The following is a 20,873-nucleotide window of genomic DNA, read 5'->3' on the forward strand; positions in this document are numbered from 1 at the left end:
AGAACGCTCTGATTTGACGGACAACTTATACTTTAGATAACCTTTTTATATTTAGCGTGAAACACTTAGATTTGGCAAATACCAGGTAATTCAAATTACTTCCTTACATAGCGTAAACAGATTTAGATCTGAAAAAATCTTAGAGTACTCATAATTATGAATATGCCAAATTACCTGTGCTGACAGACTACAATGGCGTATTCACCCTTCAGAAACACTATTGAGAATCCTTTCAGTAAATGCCTTTAAGTCATATTCAATTTCATCTCAAGGTTATTCAAACAAAGATGTTTCCAAACTTATCTAAATATTTACCACAAATTTATCTAGTGAAGAAGTCTCTACACTGACCTTGATTTCACCACAAAAGAGATTATCCAAATCTTGCCTCAAGGGAATTATAGAATATGCCACAAAGGTTTTACAGAATATGCCACAAATGCATTACAAAATATGCCTCAAAGGCTTAGAATAATACATGTTTATTGTCCCAACAGATTATCTCAGAGGGAGTCATAGGTTTCTCCCTCATGGTCTTGTACATGATTTCATGTTGTACTCTGCCAATCCGATTTAAATCTTACCAGAGGCAACACCATGAATATTCTCAATGTTATATGATACCATGGGTCCCTACCACATTGTCTTACACATATTTTCATGTTGTGATATGCCAATCCGATTAGCAATGTACCTGCCCTACTAGAGGCATCACAAATGGTTGTGTAATACACCAAACCCAACCTTATAATAGGATCCGAGTATAGTGTGTCACTACTTAAAATCAAACTAACTTTAAAACATTTTGGCAAAAGCCTTATATAATTCTTACAAAGTTATAAATATAAGACATATATTAGTTGTTACTTTACTAAGACTTGAAAGAAAAACATCAACAGTTTAAAAATTATTTACAAACCATAAAATGTATAATTTCAAATATAATAATTTCATTAAAAACATAATATATTAATTTAAAACCCAGCATTAATGCTTCATAGAAATCTCATAAAACAGAGTTTTATCAAAATAGTAGTTCAAACTACAAATCATTTCCAAATACACATATACGTCACCCCTCCCCCCACGAGTCATGCATGATATAAAACCACATAGTCAGCTCACAAAAGCAATAGCACTCTAACATAGTCTATCTAACAAAGTCTTCCTTCAATCAATAAGCTTGAAAAGGAAAAAGTAACAAAGTAAGTTAATATGAACTTAGTGAGTTCCAAAGAAAATTTATACATCACATTACTAATAGTGCAATTGAATATTATTGAAGGATTTATACACACATACATATAGTACGTCCAATGCCGTATACAAAACACATACAGATTCAATATGCCAACTTACTTATCAATTGGGCGTATATTGTATGCCAGCTCAAAATAACTCAGACAAATCTATTCTCCTGTCAGCCATATTTCCAAAATTCATAATCAAAAGCATATCATTCAGTCTTATTCGCATACACTCTCCCCTTTAACTCCTCATATCATTTTCATTTAGAACAGCATTTTTTATCATAATTTGCCAATCCGGTTTGCAAAATAGTTTCCCTACTAGAGGCTAGACAAGCATATCTCCTCATCTTTATCACCTCGTATCATTTCATATCATATCATACATATCAGAAGTAGATGGTAATGACTTAAGCATGAATAATGCCACTTACTTTATCTCACAGACAGATTACACTTAGATTGAAGACTTTGGATAACCATTACCCACACATCACGAAACAACATCTTTCATCCATTACAAAAGAGGATTACTTACCTTACATGAATTACAAAATAATGAAAATTACTACACATAAAAGTAAAAAGTAACTCACCAGAAACTCTAACACAAGTCTATAAAACAGGACATTTGCCTTTATCACTTGGACCTTCGTTAAGTTATTGAGCTAAAATAAAGATAATTAAACATATCATATCATCAATCAATCAAATCTGATCATGCATGCAAGTATCAACAACACTCAATCCTGAATCAGAAAGTTTCCTCCTTCACACGCTATTCTAACATCTAAGCATGTAGAATAAGAAACATGTAAATGACTTAGAGAGTGACCTAGTGTTTGTTAGTAATTACTAGTGAGTTGGTACTAACGTAGAAGTTAGCTGAATATATACTTAGCCAAGAAAAAAACATTTTACATACTCATATTTATCCTTATTTTACCAACTATATGCCAAACAGTAACTAGATACAAAGACTTCGTTGGGTTGGTTGTTACAGGTTGTGTTAATCACTTAACACAGAATGCACTTAACTAGATTCATTCACACTTCTGATGAACTTATGTTCTTTCATACTTGATTTTACAAGCATACATACCACACATCATCTTCTTCATGCAACAACTCATATATCTCATTTGTAATTATGCAGAACCTTTACAATAATTCACATACATACACTTACTAGCTATCTAAAAAGACATCAATAATTGATCTACCATTATAAACTAACATGCAAGAGTCAAGATAAAGACTCACTTAAAACTCACCTTTACTATAGCTTAGATTTCCAAATCTGATCGTCCTTCCTAAACCAACAGCAACAATAAGAGATTGAAACATCCACGGATTCACCCAAAAACCTTAACTTCTAGGTTAACAAAGAGGAAAGAATGTTTAGGTCTAAAATAAAGAACCAAAGGGTGGAACAAAAAGAAGAAAAACCATCACCTTTTTCTCTTCTTACCATATATATACATACTCAACTTCTCTTAGTGGATCTTGACAAGTGGCTATATTTACTAAAATTATTCTTTATTTTCCTTCTAAAAAAATTTGATGCAAGTAAAGGAAAATCTAGTGAAGTTGGCATTTAAAGATAGACCAGTCAATAAGAGAGCCACATCAGTCCAATCGGCCCTCAAGTAATCCCATTACCAGAACCAGCTAGAACAATGTTCATGCAAAACAAGCGTATTACACCTTGGTAGTGACTTGCTTATGGCGTGGTTTTAAATACACTTTAGTCCCTTACAACTTTCTCATATACTTAGTAGGCGCTTCATGTGTAGGCAACAATCTGAGGCGTGCCCTTCATTTTTTGTACTCTCTCTTCAATTGAAGAATATCCCTAGAAGAAATCTTTAGATACTTCTACAGATGAATACTTTATGTGCCAAATTTAGTTTTCCAGAAGCCTGCAAAATGGCGAACTATCTTACTATAGCTCACCAAAATAGGTAACCTTTACATTCACCTTCTTCTCGAATCCACCAAATTTAGGGTGTGGCATCATCATTTGAAAGAAGGAATTTCTCGACTGACTTTTGGGCATTTGCGAAATAGTGATACTATGACTTGCTATCTAATCAAAAGCTGGAACATTACTATCTATTTCAACAAGGACAACACGATTTGATTAAACTGACATCATATATCTATATGAAAAATAGAGTCAAATCAAATCATGAGGCATCATACTATTACAGGTTATTGTTGTATGAATTTCTAAACTAGTGTTCACTATGTTTCAGTCCTAGAATCGACTAAATCATAGCTCTGGTACAATTAAATTTAACACCCCTCGCCTGACCCGATCGTTGGGTCCAACTTACAGAATGCTACATTTGTTACCAAAGCAACCATCGATGAATAGATTGAAAATAAACCATTCAAATATATAAACATTTCAAAATTTCAGTCATTATATGATCAATAGACTTTCCTAAGACTCAATTAAATATCGACAACTTAATTGTTAACCTGAACATGAAATAGGGCTAAATTGCAAAATTTCAAGATTTTAGAGGAAGTACTGATACCCCTGAAATGGTACTGATACCACTTGTTGGTTCAATTTTTAGAAAAATTCTTCCTTAAAACACAAGTATTGATACTTGATATATGGTAATGATACCTCTTTTACAAAGTATCAATGTCGTTTTATGATTCTGATACTTTTGTAAAATTTAGACAAAGTTCAATTGTATCGATACCCTTATAAAGTTTTGGTATTCTGATTTAAATATCGATACTTTAGTCCAGTATCGATACCGTTTTGAAATTCAATGTTTGAAAAATTAGCTGAAAAATACTAAGTATCAATACCTTCACTTGTGTTAACGATACTTTAGTACCAATTATGCCAAAATCTTCCATTTTGGTCCCTTTTCATGCGTAAACCAAAGCTATTTCAAAAGAAGCTCTAAAACACCCTATAAACCTGCACAAAACCAATTCATTTCATACCGAAACACCACAAATCAATACTTTCTCAATCAACCAAACATTAAACATCAACTGAACACTTAACCATGTCATTTTCACCTATAAATTTAGATTTCAACTATACCATTTTCAAGATCAAAATATACCATTATACATTCAAAATTTTCCATTTAACAAGACACACATATAAGCATATCATTTTGCCAAAACACATTTATGCATATATGGACATTAACTTTCCAATTCAAACATTCAACAAGGTTTCAACCAAACTGTCCATTCACAAAAAATTAAATATATAAGCACCTAAGTACATGCCACAATACCAAGTTTAAAATGAGTAAAAGTCTATCGAGTTCATAGAGGGATGTATGATCTTTGAGCTGATCCGACTGACGAGTTTCGCAAACCGACAATCTACAAAAACGTAAAACAACTAGGTAAGCATTTTGAATGCTTAATAAGTTCATAGGTGTTAAAATGATAACTCACCTCGAATTACCATTAATTGTAATAAATTAAATAATGTGACATAATATACCTGACAGAGCATATTCACAATAAATAGGTGAGTTCAACATAATTCGAGTCACATAGCAATTCAACATTTACTATGTTATTCAATTTAGTACCATTCATGTAGAATTCACATTTCAATACCATATACATTATCACATCATCATATACCATTTGAGCATCAAGCTTATAACATAACATTTTCATTTTTATTTCCATTAATCAATTAGCTCAATGAACTGTAGTAAATAAAATCGGATACACAGGTAACTACACCACACTAGAGAGTACTATAGTGCAAAATAGAGAGCACTGAAGTGCTAAGAAGAGAGCACCGGAGTGTTGATCAGAGAGCATTGAAGTGATGAATAGAGAGCACAAAAGTGCTAAACCCGTACAAGTGCGTAAATAACCCTCTTGGCACATCAATCGTATCCTAATCATTTACTAGGTTCACGCGGACATTAATAATGTATTCATAACATTTAAATTACTGTAATGTCATCATATACATATCATCCCATCATAAAAAATTTCGTATTATCTTGGGCATATATAGCACATATTACCATTTCTTTACAATTTAGTTCATGCCTCACCTTTTTATACCAAATCGTAACCAATTCAAAGTTACATTTATACACAAACAAATTCATAATTTAAATTTATTTACATTACTATTACATAAAACTACACCATATGAACTTACCTGGACAAAACTGCAATAATAAGATATTAGGGACAAATCTATAATTTTCCTATTTCCTCAATTATCTTCCGATTGGTTCAGTTCCCGATCTATAATAATAACTCATTTCACTTATCAATTTCAAATACTTTATAGCATTCTATTTTATGCATATGACAGTTCAATTTTATTTTTCAAATGTTCCCTAAATTTTTACATTTTAGTCAATTTAATCCCTAAAATCAAAATTGCTATAACTTTCAGTTTTGAGCTTCAATTTCAACACCACTCCAAATTCCGTCTTTCTATAGTCCCCTATTGCCCATATTTATAGAAATTTTATATTAAATTCAAAATATTAAAATTTATTCACTATGTTCAAAACTAACAATTTTCACTTTAGAAATTAGACTTTTTTTTCATATCTAAGTTTCAAATGTAATCATTTAACACCAAGAACTTCAGGAAATCATCAATGACAGTTTTTAGAAACTTTAACAATTTTACAAAATAGTAGTTGAAAACGTTGAATACGTTGAAACCTATGTTTTTCTTTATTTTCTTTCGTGATGAAGAATATGAGCATCCATTTTATTTTTATTTCCTTTTAATTTGATATATATACTTATATTAACTTTAATTAATCTTAGTTAACTTAATTAAACTATAATTAACATTTCTTAATCAAGTTTAATATAAACTAATGAAGACGTACATCATTCTCCATTATCTATCAAAAAAAAAGTGTCTAATTGCTTAATTAGTCCATTGACTAATAAAAAATCCATAGCGATTCAATTTTTACCAATTTTACAATTTAGTCCTTGTACTGTAGCTAACTAACAATTCACCAAAATTACTTGACCAAAACTCAATATATTTCTAATTTAGACTCGTAAATATTAAATAATAATATTTATAGACTTGATAATAGGAAATAGGGTTTTAAAACCACCGTTTCTGGTATTACTAAAAAATGGGCTGTTACATTTCCAACATCTTAAGTAGTTGAGTTGAGAAGGGTAATTTTTGGTGTTCGGTAAAGGGATTCAAAAAAACTTTATTATTATTAAGAGCATTTTAAAAATTTGTACGCGAGTTGTCCATAACACGGAATTATTAAACAATCTCTTCTTTATTAATTTCTACGAAATCTTGCTTCCCATGAGAGGAAGATGATTGATGTTGCAAGTGGAAAGGCACTTGTTAACATGACCCCTTAAGAGGCACGAGACTTTATCTCCACTATGGTGGCCAACTTTCAATAATATCAAGCTAATACAGAACCCATGAAATGAGTTCATAAGATAAGTACTCCATTTTTAGAGGAAAAAATTGAAAAGCTTACTAATATCAATCAAAACCTAGTTGCAAGAAAAAATATATGTTGCTCGAGTTTGTGGTATCTCTGCAATCCTAAATCATACAATTGAGACATGTTCATATTATGTAACGATCCCACCTTACAAGTGGGAGCAATTATGATCATTATTCCAACTCATTTTATGTTGGATGGAGGGACCACTCTAATATCAGTTATGGAGAGAAACCCTCATGCAAACAACTGTACCAACCGAGGCCTCATCCTCAACAACCTGAAGCTTCAAGTATGTTTCTAAAAGACATTGTGAATAAACTTGTTGTTGATTCTCCAAAATTTTGGTAGGACACAAAAGCAGCACTTCAAAATCTAGAGATCCAAGTAAGCAAATATTCTGTATCAAACAGTAATGTAACAACCTGTTTTTCAATGGTGTCGAAAATGGTGGTTTTGAAACATCATTTCTAAAGATCGAGTCCATAAATATTATTATTTGAATATTTAAGAGATCAGTAAAAAGTTTAATTAAAATTTGGTACTTTAATTTTGTCAATTAGATAGTTAATTAAAGTACAATGACTAATTTGTAAAAGTGGTAAAAGTTAATCGCTTTGGATTTTTAATTAGTTGAAAGGCCAAAACAGAAATTTTATAATTTTAGATTGGTTAAACCGTGGTGGATATATTATAATCCACTAACTTTTTTTTAAATTAGATTAAAACCTTATTAATTAAAGTTTAGTTAAATAAATGATAATTAATTAATTCTAATTGAAGTATATATATTAAATGAAAAAAAAATGAAGCCATAGTTATCATCTTTTCCATATTCATGAAACAAAAAGGAGAAAGAAGGGTTTCAACTTTTGATCCTTGGTTGTTTATTTGGTACGTGATTTTAAGTTTTTTTTTTGTAATTTTTATGTTTTTGAGGTTCCGAGAGCTTGATTTAGCTAGCCCGTCTATCAATTTGTAAAACTGTTTAAGTTTTCAAAAGTCACCATTATTGAATGCTTTATGAAATTGGTGTTAATTTGTTAGATTTTAAGCTTAGATATGAAAAAGGACTAGTTTGTAAAGTTTAATTGCTAGTTTGTGAACATAAGGACTAAAGTGCATAAAATTCAAAATTGATGTTATATTTCTATAATTATAGATAATATAGGGCTGTAGAAGGATGTAATTGAGATTGGTTTCGAAATAAAAGCTCAAATTTGAAAGTTATAACAATTTTAATTTTAGGGACTAAATCAAATAAAATGAAAAAATTTAGGGAGCATTCAAAAAGTAAAATTGAAATGTCATATGCATATGCATATAATAGAATGATATAAGGTATTTGAAATTGATAAAATAAATTATCGTATAGATCAAGATTTGAACCAACCGGAGGATAATCAAGGAAAAGGAAAAATTACAGATTAGTCCTCGACATCGTTTTTGTTGTTGTTTTTGCCAGATAAGTTCATATGAAACTTACTATGTTATTTATTTTGTGTTTGAAATATATATTATAATGTCTATTAGTTTAGGCTAATTCTAACGATTTTGGCATCTAAAGGACTAAATCATAAATTATGAAAAATATAGTATTACAAGTGAATACGATGTATGGAATGGATGTCAAATGTTTATATATTTTAATGATATGTATATGATGACAGTACAAAGATTGGAATGAATTGAATATTGTAATAGAGCTCGTGTGAACTTAGTAAACGATTAAGATACAAACGGCATGTCATTAAGGGTCCAAATGGAAAAGGAAATAGTTCAATCAAAAAAGGGAAACAAGTTTTTGATCAGGGATTAATACGATGGCTTGATATCTAACATATGTTATGGATTCTTTGAAGCTAGTGTTATCAACATCCAACTAAACTCGTGTGAGCAAGCTTGGTCTAGAGCTCGTGTTAGCAACCGGATTATGATAGCTTGTGTGAGAAAATTAGTCTCGTGTATTCGAATTGATTTTGGTATAGTTATTTGGGCGAAACATAAATGAAAACAATAATTAAAATTGAAATAAAATAATTGATCATGGATTAAAATGTGATATTTATAATTGAGCATAGTTAATAGTATATGTTATAATACGAAAATGGTTATATATGTACATGATTTTGGTATTATGGTTTGATATGTAAATGAACTTACACAGTGATTGTGTGATTGAATTGTACATGAAAGTATAACGTTGCCAAAAGATTGCAATGTTTGTACTGATGTGTTTCAATTGCTAAATTGTGATAAATGTCAAGGTAAGCTAAGTAAATTTCATATGGACTTATTAAGCATTCGTTATGCTTACTAGTTACTTTTCCTTTTCTATATAGATTGTTGATTTACAAAACCTATTAATCGAATCAGCTTGAAGACCACACTATCCTACCATCTATTCGGTATTCTTTTGATCATTTTAGACTCGGTTATGTGGCACATACATAGGTGTTGCCATATTACCTTAAAAATATTAGTTTGGTTTGAAACTTTGGTAATGCTTGATTTTGTGCAAACTAATGTCAAGTTTTGTAAATTTTTGATTTGGTAATTTGTGTGATATTGTATATGGCATTTTGATTTGCATCATTAAGCTTGATATGGCATAGTTAAATGTTGGTTTCGAATGGTTTAAAAGCGTGATTGTGTAAGTGATGTCTGAATATGTTGAATTGGTATAAAATGGTGCCAAATTGAGGCATATTGGATTGATTGATTTTGGAAATAGTTAAATGAATGCTACTAAATGTCCTTTGGTTGGTTTTGTGTAGGTACAAAGGTGCAATTAGGCACCAAATGAGTTAATGTGGTTAATGGCTTGATATAGGTACCAAAAGGCCTAATTTATGCCAAAAATAGAGTCTACGTTGTGACTTCAAATAATGGTCGTCGCAATGAGACCTGGACTCTGGGTCACGACATGACAAAGAACCCTCATTGTCACAATGAGGCAAGTCAGTATGTCACGTCGCGATGAGAAAACCCCTCACATCTCGAAATCATTTAGAAATTGTTGCAAATTGGTCTTAGTTTTATTTCTAGTCAATTCTAGAGCATGCATAGGATTGTATAAGATCCGAGAAAGGGTTTATATGGTGAATATGAACTGAATTGGTTATGATTGTATGATTTATCTTTAATTTGAATGTTATTTTTCCATAGTTTCTCTGGTAATGACTGTAGTATCTTGTAACTTGGACCTGACGATCGAGTTGGGCGAGGGGTGTTACAAGTAGGTTAGAATCCTAAGGCAATCTGTCATCCTAAACAAAATCAAACTCAAGACAAAATATAAGTGTAATGACTTTACGAAGTGGAACAGTCTTGGAACCCCTTATTGGCACAAGTCATAGGCATGACGTTGGGAAAGAAAAGTGAAAAAAAAAACAAACTAGTGGACAAGATAGAATCAGGAGCCCAAAAAATAATCACAATATCACCTCTTTTCATGGAAGACTGGTGAAAATAGAAAAGAAAGAGATGAGAATGAGATCCTCGAAAATTTCAAGAAAATTGAGGTAAATATACCCCCACTAGATGCTTTTAAGAAAATTCATCATTATGCAAAATTCCTTAAGGAATTATGCACTAGTAAGAGGAAACTAGTTGGACATGAAAATGTAAACATGGGGGAAAATGTTTTCACTATTCTTCAAAAGAAAATTCCAACAAAATGTAAGGACCAAGGTATGTTTGCTATTCCATACAAAAAAGCTAATGCAAGCATAAAAAAGGTTGTGTGTGATTTAGACATTTCCATTAATGTTAAGCTAGTATTTATTTATAATTCACTTAATGCATGTTCATTGAAAGAAATAGGTTTCGTGATTTAATTGGTAGACAGGTTAGTGGTTTACCTGGAGGAAGTTTGGGAAAACATTTTAGTTAAAGTTAATGAATTAATTTTTCTTGCAAACTTCTATATCGTGGACATGAAGGACAATAACTCGACAAGTTCTTTCAACCTCTTGCTCAGGAGACCTTTCTTTAGTATTTCTAGTACAAAAATCAATGTCCGAAATGGCACTCCCACTTTGGAATTCGACAGTGACATTGTTAAATTTAATGTTTATGAAGTTGTGTAATCCTAGTGAAGTGTTTAATTTTTTTAGTGTCAATGTTATTAATCCCTTAACTCAAGAAATAAATGATTTGCATGATACTAATGAGTTGAAATGGTACTTTGTAAGAGCATCAATAAGAAAGCCAAGAACCAACGTAAGGAACTTTTGATGATTGAGGAACCATCAAGAAAATTGTCAGCAAGATAGAGGCACTGAAGCCTTTCAAACTCAGAGTGGAAGGTGTAACACCCGTAACTTGTTTCCATCGCCGGATTAGGGTTACAGAGTATTACCGTAAAATTCAGAAAAATTAATAATAGATAGCATCAAGTTTACCATAATAATTAACAAATTTCATAAATAATTCAGATTAGAGAAAAACATGCATTTATGAATATTAAATCAAGCTTACGGGGCCTTAAAAATAGTTTTAGGAACAATTGAGAACAAATTCGAAACAAAGTAGAATATTTGGGGAAAATATGAAAATTTTGAAAACAAGGGTCATATGGCCATGTGTCCAGACCGTGTGACTGGGCCCAGACCGTGTGGCTTAAGACATGGTCGTGTGTCTATCCTACACGCCTGTGTGCGTGGGTTGTGTAATTCACTGACTTGGGTCACACGGCCATGTCGCAAGTCATGTGCTAGCCCATGTGAACCCTATACCCAACTCACTAGGGGCACACGCCTGTGTAGGTTTGCTCGTGTGTGACACACAACCGTATGACAGCCCGTGCCCCAAGCTGTGTGTGCCCAAAAATGACCCAAAACATGCCATTTTCACACCCAATTCTTAGGTACCTAAACCAACTTACTAACACATGATCACAAGGCCTCAAAACACATTTAAGAATAACCAAAACATGCTAAATTAATCAACCAAAGATCTAACTAGTAAGTCATCAAGGACACCTTAACTCAATCAATTAAAATTTTGTTACCTATTAGACTTCCAAGCTATAAACACTTGGCGTCAACTAGCATACATCAAGATAACCAAGCTTACCAATTGACTCAGACAACTACATCCACTTGTGTCTAAGTTGGGAACATGCATACATATATCAAGGAGTTATAAAACACCTTAAGATCAAAAGCATAACGAGATATACAACATAAGCAATTATGCCTCTTTACAAACATGACTTATATCCTCCTATTACATGCCATATAAGCCAAGTTGTATTCAAAATCTACCAAAAAGGATCCTCAGATAGTGTGATTCTTCGAGTTGATCCGATAGCCTGATTATCCAAAAAAACGTAATCTACAAGGAAACAAGACAAATAATACAAGTAAAATTTTGTAAAGCTTAGTAAGTTCAAGGTTAAAACGATAAATTTTACTGAATAACATAATAAATCAAATAACAAGGTTACTAAACAAAGGTCTTGTCAACCATAATTCACAACAGGTGAGTAATACTCGAACAATAAAGTAAATCAACTTTCGACATTTCAATAACATTTGTTTATCAAAAACACATTTCCGATAAATGATATATGGATATGAGTACAGGGCTAACCATCCGGAACACACTAACCGCTCATAAGAGCTAATCCAATCGATAACACACTCCGGCACTAAGTGCCTAGCCCGTAGGCTAATGTCTGCCCCTGGTAACACACAAGAAATCACTGTAATACAACACGATAGTCCTCAAAAATGCAGGACCTCAATATATTCAATGAACAAGAGATATACAGGAATCATTATCACTTCTCAAACCAATCCTGTATCGCACGCAAAATAACCTATTAGCATGCCAATCATACTCTATCCTACGTTCACCCAGCTCAGAATATTTCATCAGTACACAATGCTATAATGATTCATTAGCTCCATTCTCAATTACAAGCATTAATACATTATTCAATACTCGAAAAATAAATTCATATGACATATATTTAAATTTTATTACAATTAAACCGAACGAACTTACCAGACTAAACTGCAACAATAACGAAGGTACAAGGACTATTCCATATTTTTCTCTTTTCCTCGATTTTCAACTCGTTCTTGATCTAGAATAATAATTTCATTCAATTAACTAATTCCAACATAAAAAATCAACTCATTTTATGCTATTGAGTTCTTTTAGACATTTTTAGAAAATTACTCCCAATATTTTACTTTTTTGCAATTTAGTCTTTAAGTCCAAAACTCGCAATTTAACCAATTTCAACTAAAACCCAACACAGCTAAATTATTTAGGACCTCACTACAGTCCTTATTTACTGTTAATTCACAACCAGTACAAATAATTTTACTATTTTCACATTTTAGTCCTTAAACATTAAAATTACTAAAAACTACTTTACAAAATAGTTCTATTAAACAACCAAGCTTAATAATCTATCAAAAAACTTCAAAAACATAATAAACACATCAATGGAAAAATCTAAAAAATTTAAAAATTTTGCAAATTAATCATCGGGTTAGCTAGATCAAGCTAATACGAGCTCAAAAACATAAAAATTACTAAAAACGAACAAGGTTTGCTTACCTAATCATAAAGACAAGTCTTAGTCAAATGTGTTTCTTCCTCCTCTAGGGTTTCGGTTGTAAAAGATGAAAGAAGATGATATGAAATTTTTTTAACATGTTTTGTTTAAAACTGTTTATTTACCTAATTACAAATTTACCATTTTAATATACATTTAATATTCACTAATTTTAAACCCATTACCGTCCACTAAAATAGTGATGGTTTATTTTCTATTCAAGTCCCTTAATTAATCTTTCTATAGCTATTTGATAACTTTAATTAATAGAAATCAACTTTCTCAACTTTTACGATTTAGTCTTTTTTGCTTAATTAAGTATCCAAATGATAAAATTTCCTAACCAAATTTTAATACAACCCTAATGACCTCTTAAATATTAAATAATCATTTACGGACTAACATGTCGGATTTGTGGTCTCGAAACCACTATTTTCAAAAACACTGAAAAACAAGCTATTAGAGAATGAAATACATATTAGAAATTCGATTTCAACAGAATGATGGGCCATGTTGAGCCAATGATATTAAACAAAGGTGCTTTTTATGAGACAACCTAGTTTTATTTTATTTTCTTGTTTGATTTAGTAATTTGATTTTTGTTTATGTTTGTTTGTGGTTCTAGTTATTTCTAATTTATTTTATTTTTTTACTTGAATAGGATTGGACTCTTGTGGCCACTTACATCACAGCCCTATTGTCTTGCACATTCAAGGAAGTTCTCTCAACACTATGTCATTTATTGAAATACATTGAGGACAATGAATGAATTAAGTGGGAGGTAGTTGAATTGAATTAAAATTTGATATATGACCATTGCATGTGGTAAAATGTGTTGGTCTCTTGCTTGTCTTTATGTATGACTTGTATTTCTCATCCTTGTATGCTATTTTCATTCGATAAAGTTCAATGACTACTTCCTCAATTCTTTAAAGCATTTAAACACTAGGAAAATTTTGATTCCATTACTTGATTCTGATGAGAAAACACTTAGGTTAGCATAATTATTTGAGATAAAATTGTGTGTGAAATTGAGTACTCCATGATGTTAATTTTTGCTAAACTGGTCAATACACTTTATTTGCATGAATTCATTGCCATAAATAGTCTTTTGTTTCATCTTGTGTTCGAAATTTGTTTGAAAACTTGGAAAAAAAATTAAAAAGATTTGAAAAAAATAATAAGTAATACTCCATTAATTGTTTAGATTATGAGTAAAGTCTTGGAATTGTGACTGATTAAGTAACCAAGGTCAGGTGCTTGGGTTGTCATATATATTCACGTCAAAAGATCAAGTGACATTTTAGGCTATGCACTTGCTCTGTTAATCTTAACAAGTAGAGCTAGTAACCATCAAAAGATGTGATTGATTGAGTAATCGACGACATGGTGTTTGGGTTGTCATCTATCTTCACGTCAAAAGATCGAGCGGCGTTCTAAGCTATTCACTTACTCTACTAATCTTAACAAATATGAGTAAAGCTAGTAGCCATTTAGAGATATGACCGATTGAGCAACTGGTGTGTGGTTCTTGGGTTGTCATCCTTCTTTGTGTAAAAAGATTTAATGAAACTCTAGACTTCATTTCCTCGTTTAAAAAAAACACAAGAAATTGAACAAATGGTTGTTTATGGTTGTGAATTTTTGAAAAGTTTGGTATCTTGGCAATTTAGCATGAATCAATATTGTGGAGTCTAATCATAAAATAATTTGATAATCGTGTGCTTAATTAAATTGTGAATCGACATGTTTGCCTGAGGAAGATGTGTAGGATTGGAATTTTACTAATGTCTATTTATTTGATTGAATTGAGGTTATGATGATTGAATTGACTTAAATGATTGTGGTATACTTAGATTGATAAATGCATGAAATGCTTGAGGGCAAACATTGATTAAGTGGGGGGAATTGCTACTTATATGGCAACCAGTGCTGAATATTCTAAAACTAGTGTAGCTTTTCTTTCGAAGAACAAAACTATCAATAAAAGGTTAGATTCCATTGAGATTGCATCCACAACATCTAAGCCATAGTTTTAGTTCTTCAGTTCTAGTTGTCTTCTTTTACACTCAGAAATGGGTCCCAACGTCCAGCGTTCAAGTTTATGAATTAAGGGAAATTACTGCTTTTTGACAATGGGGTTCTCATTGACATATGAAGCCATTGTCCAGGCAATAGGGAATTTTAATGCTGGCAAATGCATCGGGAACAATCGTTTTGGGTCCACTTACAAGACTGAAATAGCTTTAGGGACCCTAGTGGCAGTGAAGAGGCTTACTGTTGAAAGGTTCCAAGGTGTTACAACGGTTTCATGTCGAGGTAAAGACCCTAGAAACGATTAGGCACCCTAATCTCGTAACTCTAATAAGGTTCCATGCCAGTGAAACAGAGATGTTTCTTGTTTATAATTATTTGTCAGGCAGTAATTTATAAAATTTTACTAAGGAAAGGTCCACAGGAGCGGTAAATTGGAAGATTGCTCACAAGATTGCTCTGGATGTAGCCCATGCACTTGCATATCTACATGAGCAATGCACTCCAAAGGTTCTACACCGAGATGTCAAGCCAAGTAACATATTTTGGACAATGGTTTTAATGCTTATCTCTCTGACTTCGGGTTGTCAAGGCTTTTAGGTACCTCTTAAACCCATGCAACAACGGGGGTAGCTGGCACAATTGGTAATGTTGCACCAGAGTATGCCACGACCTGTCGTGTATCTGAGAAGGCTGATGTCCATAGCTAAGGCATTGTATTGCTTGAGTTGAAATCAAATAAGAAAGTTTTGGATCCTCCTGCGATAGGGTCTGGCAAAAGATGTGTTCACGACAAGGTTATGGGAAACAGGTCCGCATAACCACCTTGTACAACTTTTGCACTTGGTCATCACATGGCCTCTCAACTAGGCCAATTATGTGGCAAGCTGTCCGAAGGTTGAAACGATTTCAACCTTCATCAAGATAAAATATAGTTTCTAGGTGTTTAACAGAACTTGTAATTTGTACACTCATAGCTATAATTTCTATTGGAACATTTTTGCTTTGCTGAAAACAATGAAAGTCCCTTGTACAATGGGTTGATCTGTAACATGTTTGTAGCCAGCTATGTGTTGACTGCTTTGTTGCTAAGTTACAAATTTCGGGGTTCGTCTTTGTCTCACTAATTTTTGCCTCTGTAGGGATATTTGACCCATCCTTGCTGTATTGCATCATTTCATGGAAAATGAAGATGCATTATAATGAATTATCCAAAGAAGTAAACTTATTGTTTCTTCCTTCTAAATCAATCTCAGAACATGTGGTTTTACTTCAAGGATGATGTAAATATATCATCATAGATAATGGACGACTTTTTATATTACCTGAATTTCATTTTTCTTTAGGTATCGAATATACAATCCTAGTAATATACAAAAAAAAACTTGAAGAAATTAAATATAAATACACCCATATTTATTAAAAACATGATTTTTAAGTTTTAACGCGATTATTTACAGAGGCAATACGTTGAAGAGCTGAAAGTGAATACAAAAAGAGAAGCACAAAGACAAAAAAATAACCATCTGCATGTTTCTTGCCATGGGAGCAAGAAACATGTAATCCAAACAGAGGCATTACAAAGTCTGTCCAATGAGACATCAACAGGAGTAAATTGAACATTGCAAACTTAGCAAAGAAAACAGCTGTTTCACCCTATTTTTTGGGGATGCAATGAACACATTACAAAAAGGAAGAAGAGGAAGGGTTTACAACTAGCCACTCACATTATCCTCACTTCCTCTCCCTTCCAATGCTTATATAGAATGCCATCTACTCTTTTTCCATTAGGACCTCCTTTTGTAACCAGAGCCTCCCGCTTCCCCATAACTGCTTGCTCCTGCAATGAATGAGATCATAGCAACATGAAAACCGGCTACTCCCTATAGGGGTGAGAAAAAGGGGTTGAATGACCATTCTTTCTTCCTTAACCAAAGGCTCATGAAGTCTCAACAATAATGCCCAACAGCAGCAAGCTATGAACATTGAAGCACTCAAGTTCAGAACTTATGGGTTAAAATTAATATCCTACTTCAAGTAGCCAAAGATCAATCAAACAGGCTAACCAATATTTGCACATGCAGTTGTTGCATATATTTTATTTGGGTTATTCAAATGCAGTGCGGATGTTCCAAGGGGACTGAATAAGCTGTGCCTGTAATATAGTTTTTAACAGTTGATTTTCTATTCCATAGGACAGCAAGAGTTATCTGAAAAAAGAAGTCGTGATGTTGAGGACTTGAGCATGTCCATAATTTGTTAACAAGAAAAGTCAATTATTAACAAATTAAAATTTATAATATTATTAAAAGATAAACATACAATTATTGGGTGTGAATTCAAGGAACCAGAAAGGATAGTTTCTACATTTTTCTAGTTAGTAATGCAATGTGCCTAGCTGGATTCAACTCTATGAGTTCCATTGGAAAGACATGTTCTTGCAATTATGCTACATGCATGATGACATTTAGTCGTTGTCTAGAGGCCCCAAAGGAAGCTTAAAGCTCAGATTGATTACTTTCTGTGGAATCGCGGACATATAAACTTACACACTCTTGTTATGTACCATGTACCCAAGAGTTTTAAAGGTAAAAGATGAAAGGTGCATTATATGTTTAAGTTGTTAACAAAGCCGGCTAGAAGAACTAATAATTTTCATCTTCAATCTTAGTAGTTCTACACAATACTTTCCTGTACCTAAAATATAACAAGAAAGAAAAGTACAATAACACACATCCAGCACAGGTTAGTCTCAAACATCCTAACTCATAAATATATCAAAATTTATATAATACACAAATAATTAATACTATTAACAGAAGACCAATGTACTTATTGTAAGACCTACTCAAAATGAATAGATTCTGCGACTGGAGGAGAGTTGATTATGTGACCTCTCAAGGTGTCAAGTCTCAAACACCAATCAAGGTTTCAATTGTAACTTCTCCTCCTTAAATGGTTGCGTCGATGCATCAGACAAACTCGGTAACCTTGAAACACTGCCCTTGCCTTTCCTTGCATTAGGCCCTATCTCTTCTATCATGTATTTCCACCCATCAATAGGTCTCCTCCGGCTAAATATGTGAGTCTTAATAAAACTAGCTATCTGTATAATTTCAGATAACCAAAAGCAGCTTCAATGTTAGAGTTCAATAGACCAAAGTACCCATGACAAGAAGGTCGTAAATAACAACACCACAAACACACACACACCTGGAATTTACAGTAAGCAATTCGGCGATCAAATTCTTGGATGAGAATATCTTCTTCTCTCTGTGACATCTCCCACACGTTTCCATCAGGAGCTTTTGATGTTGTTTCCCAACCATCAGGCTTAGTTTTTAACTCAGAAGAGCTTGGAACTCTTGAATTCTCCAAGTCAGCATTGGTAGAGTCAAAAATCCTTCGCAATATACATTATATGTTAAACCCCACAATTACAATAATAAATTGCTGGTAGAACCTAAAGATGTTGTTAGCTATGATATGAAGACAAGTTTCAATATGGAAAATAACAGAAACCAAAAACCCTTCCAAAATATCACATTAAACCAACATAGCAAGGAAAAAAAGTGTATAAAAGAAAAGACATACTCAGAGCAGCTATCAAGCAATCTATCAATATCATCAGCAGAATCTCCCAATTTAGCTTCTTCCAATTTGTCAATCTCCTTCATCCACAACCCAGCATGGATTCTCTGCTTCTTCAACCTATAATCCTTCTTTATGTTCTCCAAACTATACAATCCACCACCCTCTCCTTTCCCCTCCTTTTCTGCTTCCTCTTTCTGCTTCTGCTTAGGTGACTTTCGTCTCTCATTCCAATTCTCATTCATGTCTTCAACAAATGCCTTGGTTTCAGCATCGACGTCCGATGAAAGCGCCATTTTTGTGGATTCTTCATTAGAAGGGAAGTTAACATCAGCTTCCCAAGGAGCTCTGTTCTTGGGAGAAATGTCATCAGGGAGCCAAGCTGTTTCCCAGGCATCGTTCCAAGAGTCATCTTTGCCATTTTGAGGAGGTTTAGTGGAGAGAGTTTTGAAAAGGGTAGTCAGATTCAAGTGGGGTTTACCAATTTTCGAGTGAATTGTGTACATCACTGGCTTTGTGATGGATTTGGCAATCCGATTAAAGGAATACATCATTTTAGGGTTTACGGCAAGCAAGTTTATAGCTGTAAAGAAATAGAAGTTAAAGATGTAGAGAAACAGAAGCAAGCTATGATATTTTTACTAAAATCAATTGTGAACGAGAACAAGAATCAGGGCGTCAATGCAAAGCTAGTGCCATTCAATAAAAACATAAACTTACTACTAATTATGAAAGATCACTCTTCTTCCTCTGAATCTCCTACCAAATTGGTTACTACAGAACACCGAAACTGCAAACATAAAGCTCTGATCAAATGCAAAATTTCCAAGACAGAAGAAGCAAGGAAAAACTAAAAACTCTCCAAATTATACTAAAGCCAAAACATTAATAAAGAAATATTACTACAGGGAATGACATGAAGCCACGTTTGTTTATTTTTTTCTTCAAAATTTCAATGATTAATTGTATATGGTCTGATTATATAGTTTTAACTATATCCATGCCTTCAATTAGAGGTAAAATTATGAAAAACCACAAGCCACTGTCAATACTGCTAGGACATTCAAACTGATATAAATTAAAGCCAAACTCCGATCAAGAAATGAGTATATAGAAAACAATCGAAGATTCTTCAAATATGAAAAAAAAAATTATAATCAAAATCAAGAGGAAAAATACTGGAAAAACAATATAAAATCTCAAAGAAAATGAAGCTAAGAAAATTTTCATAAAGAAAATGAATATGACCACCTTCTGTTGAAAGCCCGCCGAGAAACCAGAGGACAGTAGAATAGAATAGCTAACCTGGAAAAGTAGGGTTCTTCACTGTTTTAGATTTCCTTTTTTCTTCCTTTTTTTTTTAAATTATGTAGTGAAAGTATAGTAGAAGTCTGCATTTTTAGTGCCACTAATATTTTAGATTATTTTTCTTCATTTCTATCTTAGTCTTTAAATTTGTGATTTTGATAAAGTCAAAACTCTAAATTTAATAAATTTATTATTTTTATAAACTGTGATCATGTTAATTATATTTTCAATTTATTATTTTTATAAGCTTTATTCATGATCTTGTTAATAATATTTTTAATTTGTTATTTTTATAAATTTCATTTATGATCATGTTAATAATATTTTCAATACAAAATTTTAATTTTTCCTATGAACCCTAACAAGTAAAAAGGAAATGTAAAAACAAAAAAAAAATTCCTATAAGCCTTTATCAAATCATTATCTTTTACATTGTCAACTTGAAGAATTTCACCCATATCTAAGTATAAAATTTATTACAAAATTTATCTTTATCTAATTTGTTTGCAATTTATTTAGAAAAAGAGGTAACTTTTTTCTAACTTGAATTTTAGATTTTTTTTGTAATAATTTAAAACTTTTTAGATACATATATTTTTTTCAATTTATAATTTTTTATATTTTAAAAAATTTATATATTTTTTA

General features: G+C 32.2%; 1 protein-coding gene across 6 annotated transcripts; it reads right to left on the reverse strand.

Moving 5' to 3' along the window:
* Positions 1-16,760: 16,760 nt before the first annotated feature.
* LOC107887420 (protein GAMETE CELL DEFECTIVE 1, mitochondrial) lies at positions 16,761-20,338 on the reverse strand. Of its 6 annotated transcripts, none has more exons than XR_005916402.1 (6): positions 20,226-20,337; positions 19,641-19,710; positions 18,924-19,503; positions 18,543-18,732; positions 18,178-18,435; positions 16,761-17,169 (listed from the first exon to the last, which is right to left on the reverse strand). XR_005916402.1 is itself a non-coding variant. In XM_041097922.1 (5 exons), the coding sequence occupies exons 3-5, from the start codon at positions 19,472-19,474 to the stop codon at positions 18,253-18,255; spliced, it is 924 nt and encodes a 307-aa protein (XP_040953856.1). In that variant the 5' UTR covers positions 19,475-19,503; positions 19,641-19,710; positions 20,226-20,338; the 3' UTR covers positions 17,967-18,252. The 6 variants fall into 6 exon arrangements, 3 of the variants coding, with proteins under 3 accessions (XP_040953856.1, XP_040953855.1, XP_040953859.1); XR_005916400.1 differs by having other exon boundaries at positions 20,172-20,337; XR_005916401.1 differs by having other exon boundaries at positions 18,924-19,710; positions 20,172-20,337.
* Between the last annotated feature and the right edge of the window lie 535 nt (positions 20,339-20,873).

Source organism: Gossypium hirsutum, chromosome A03, assembly GCF_007990345.1.
Source record: "Gossypium hirsutum isolate 1008001.06 chromosome A03, Gossypium_hirsutum_v2.1, whole genome shotgun sequence".
In the NCBI taxonomy this organism is placed as follows: domain Eukaryota; kingdom Viridiplantae; phylum Streptophyta; class Magnoliopsida; order Malvales; family Malvaceae; genus Gossypium; species Gossypium hirsutum.

Excerpts from the sequence above, each read along its gene's own strand:
- LOC107887420 (XM_041097922.1), bottom strand. The coding sequence starts at position 19,474 with ATGATGTATTCCTTTAATCGGATTGCCAAATCCATCACAAAGCCAGTG. Across the intron at positions 18,733-18,923 it reads TTGCTTGATAGCTGCTCTGA|GATTTTTGACTCTACCAATG; the intron begins GTATGTCTTTTC and ends TATATTGCGAAG. Across the intron at positions 18,436-18,542 it reads TTGCTTACTGTAAATTCCAG|ATAGCTAGTTTTATTAAGAC; the intron begins GTGTGTGTGTGT and ends GAAATTATACAG.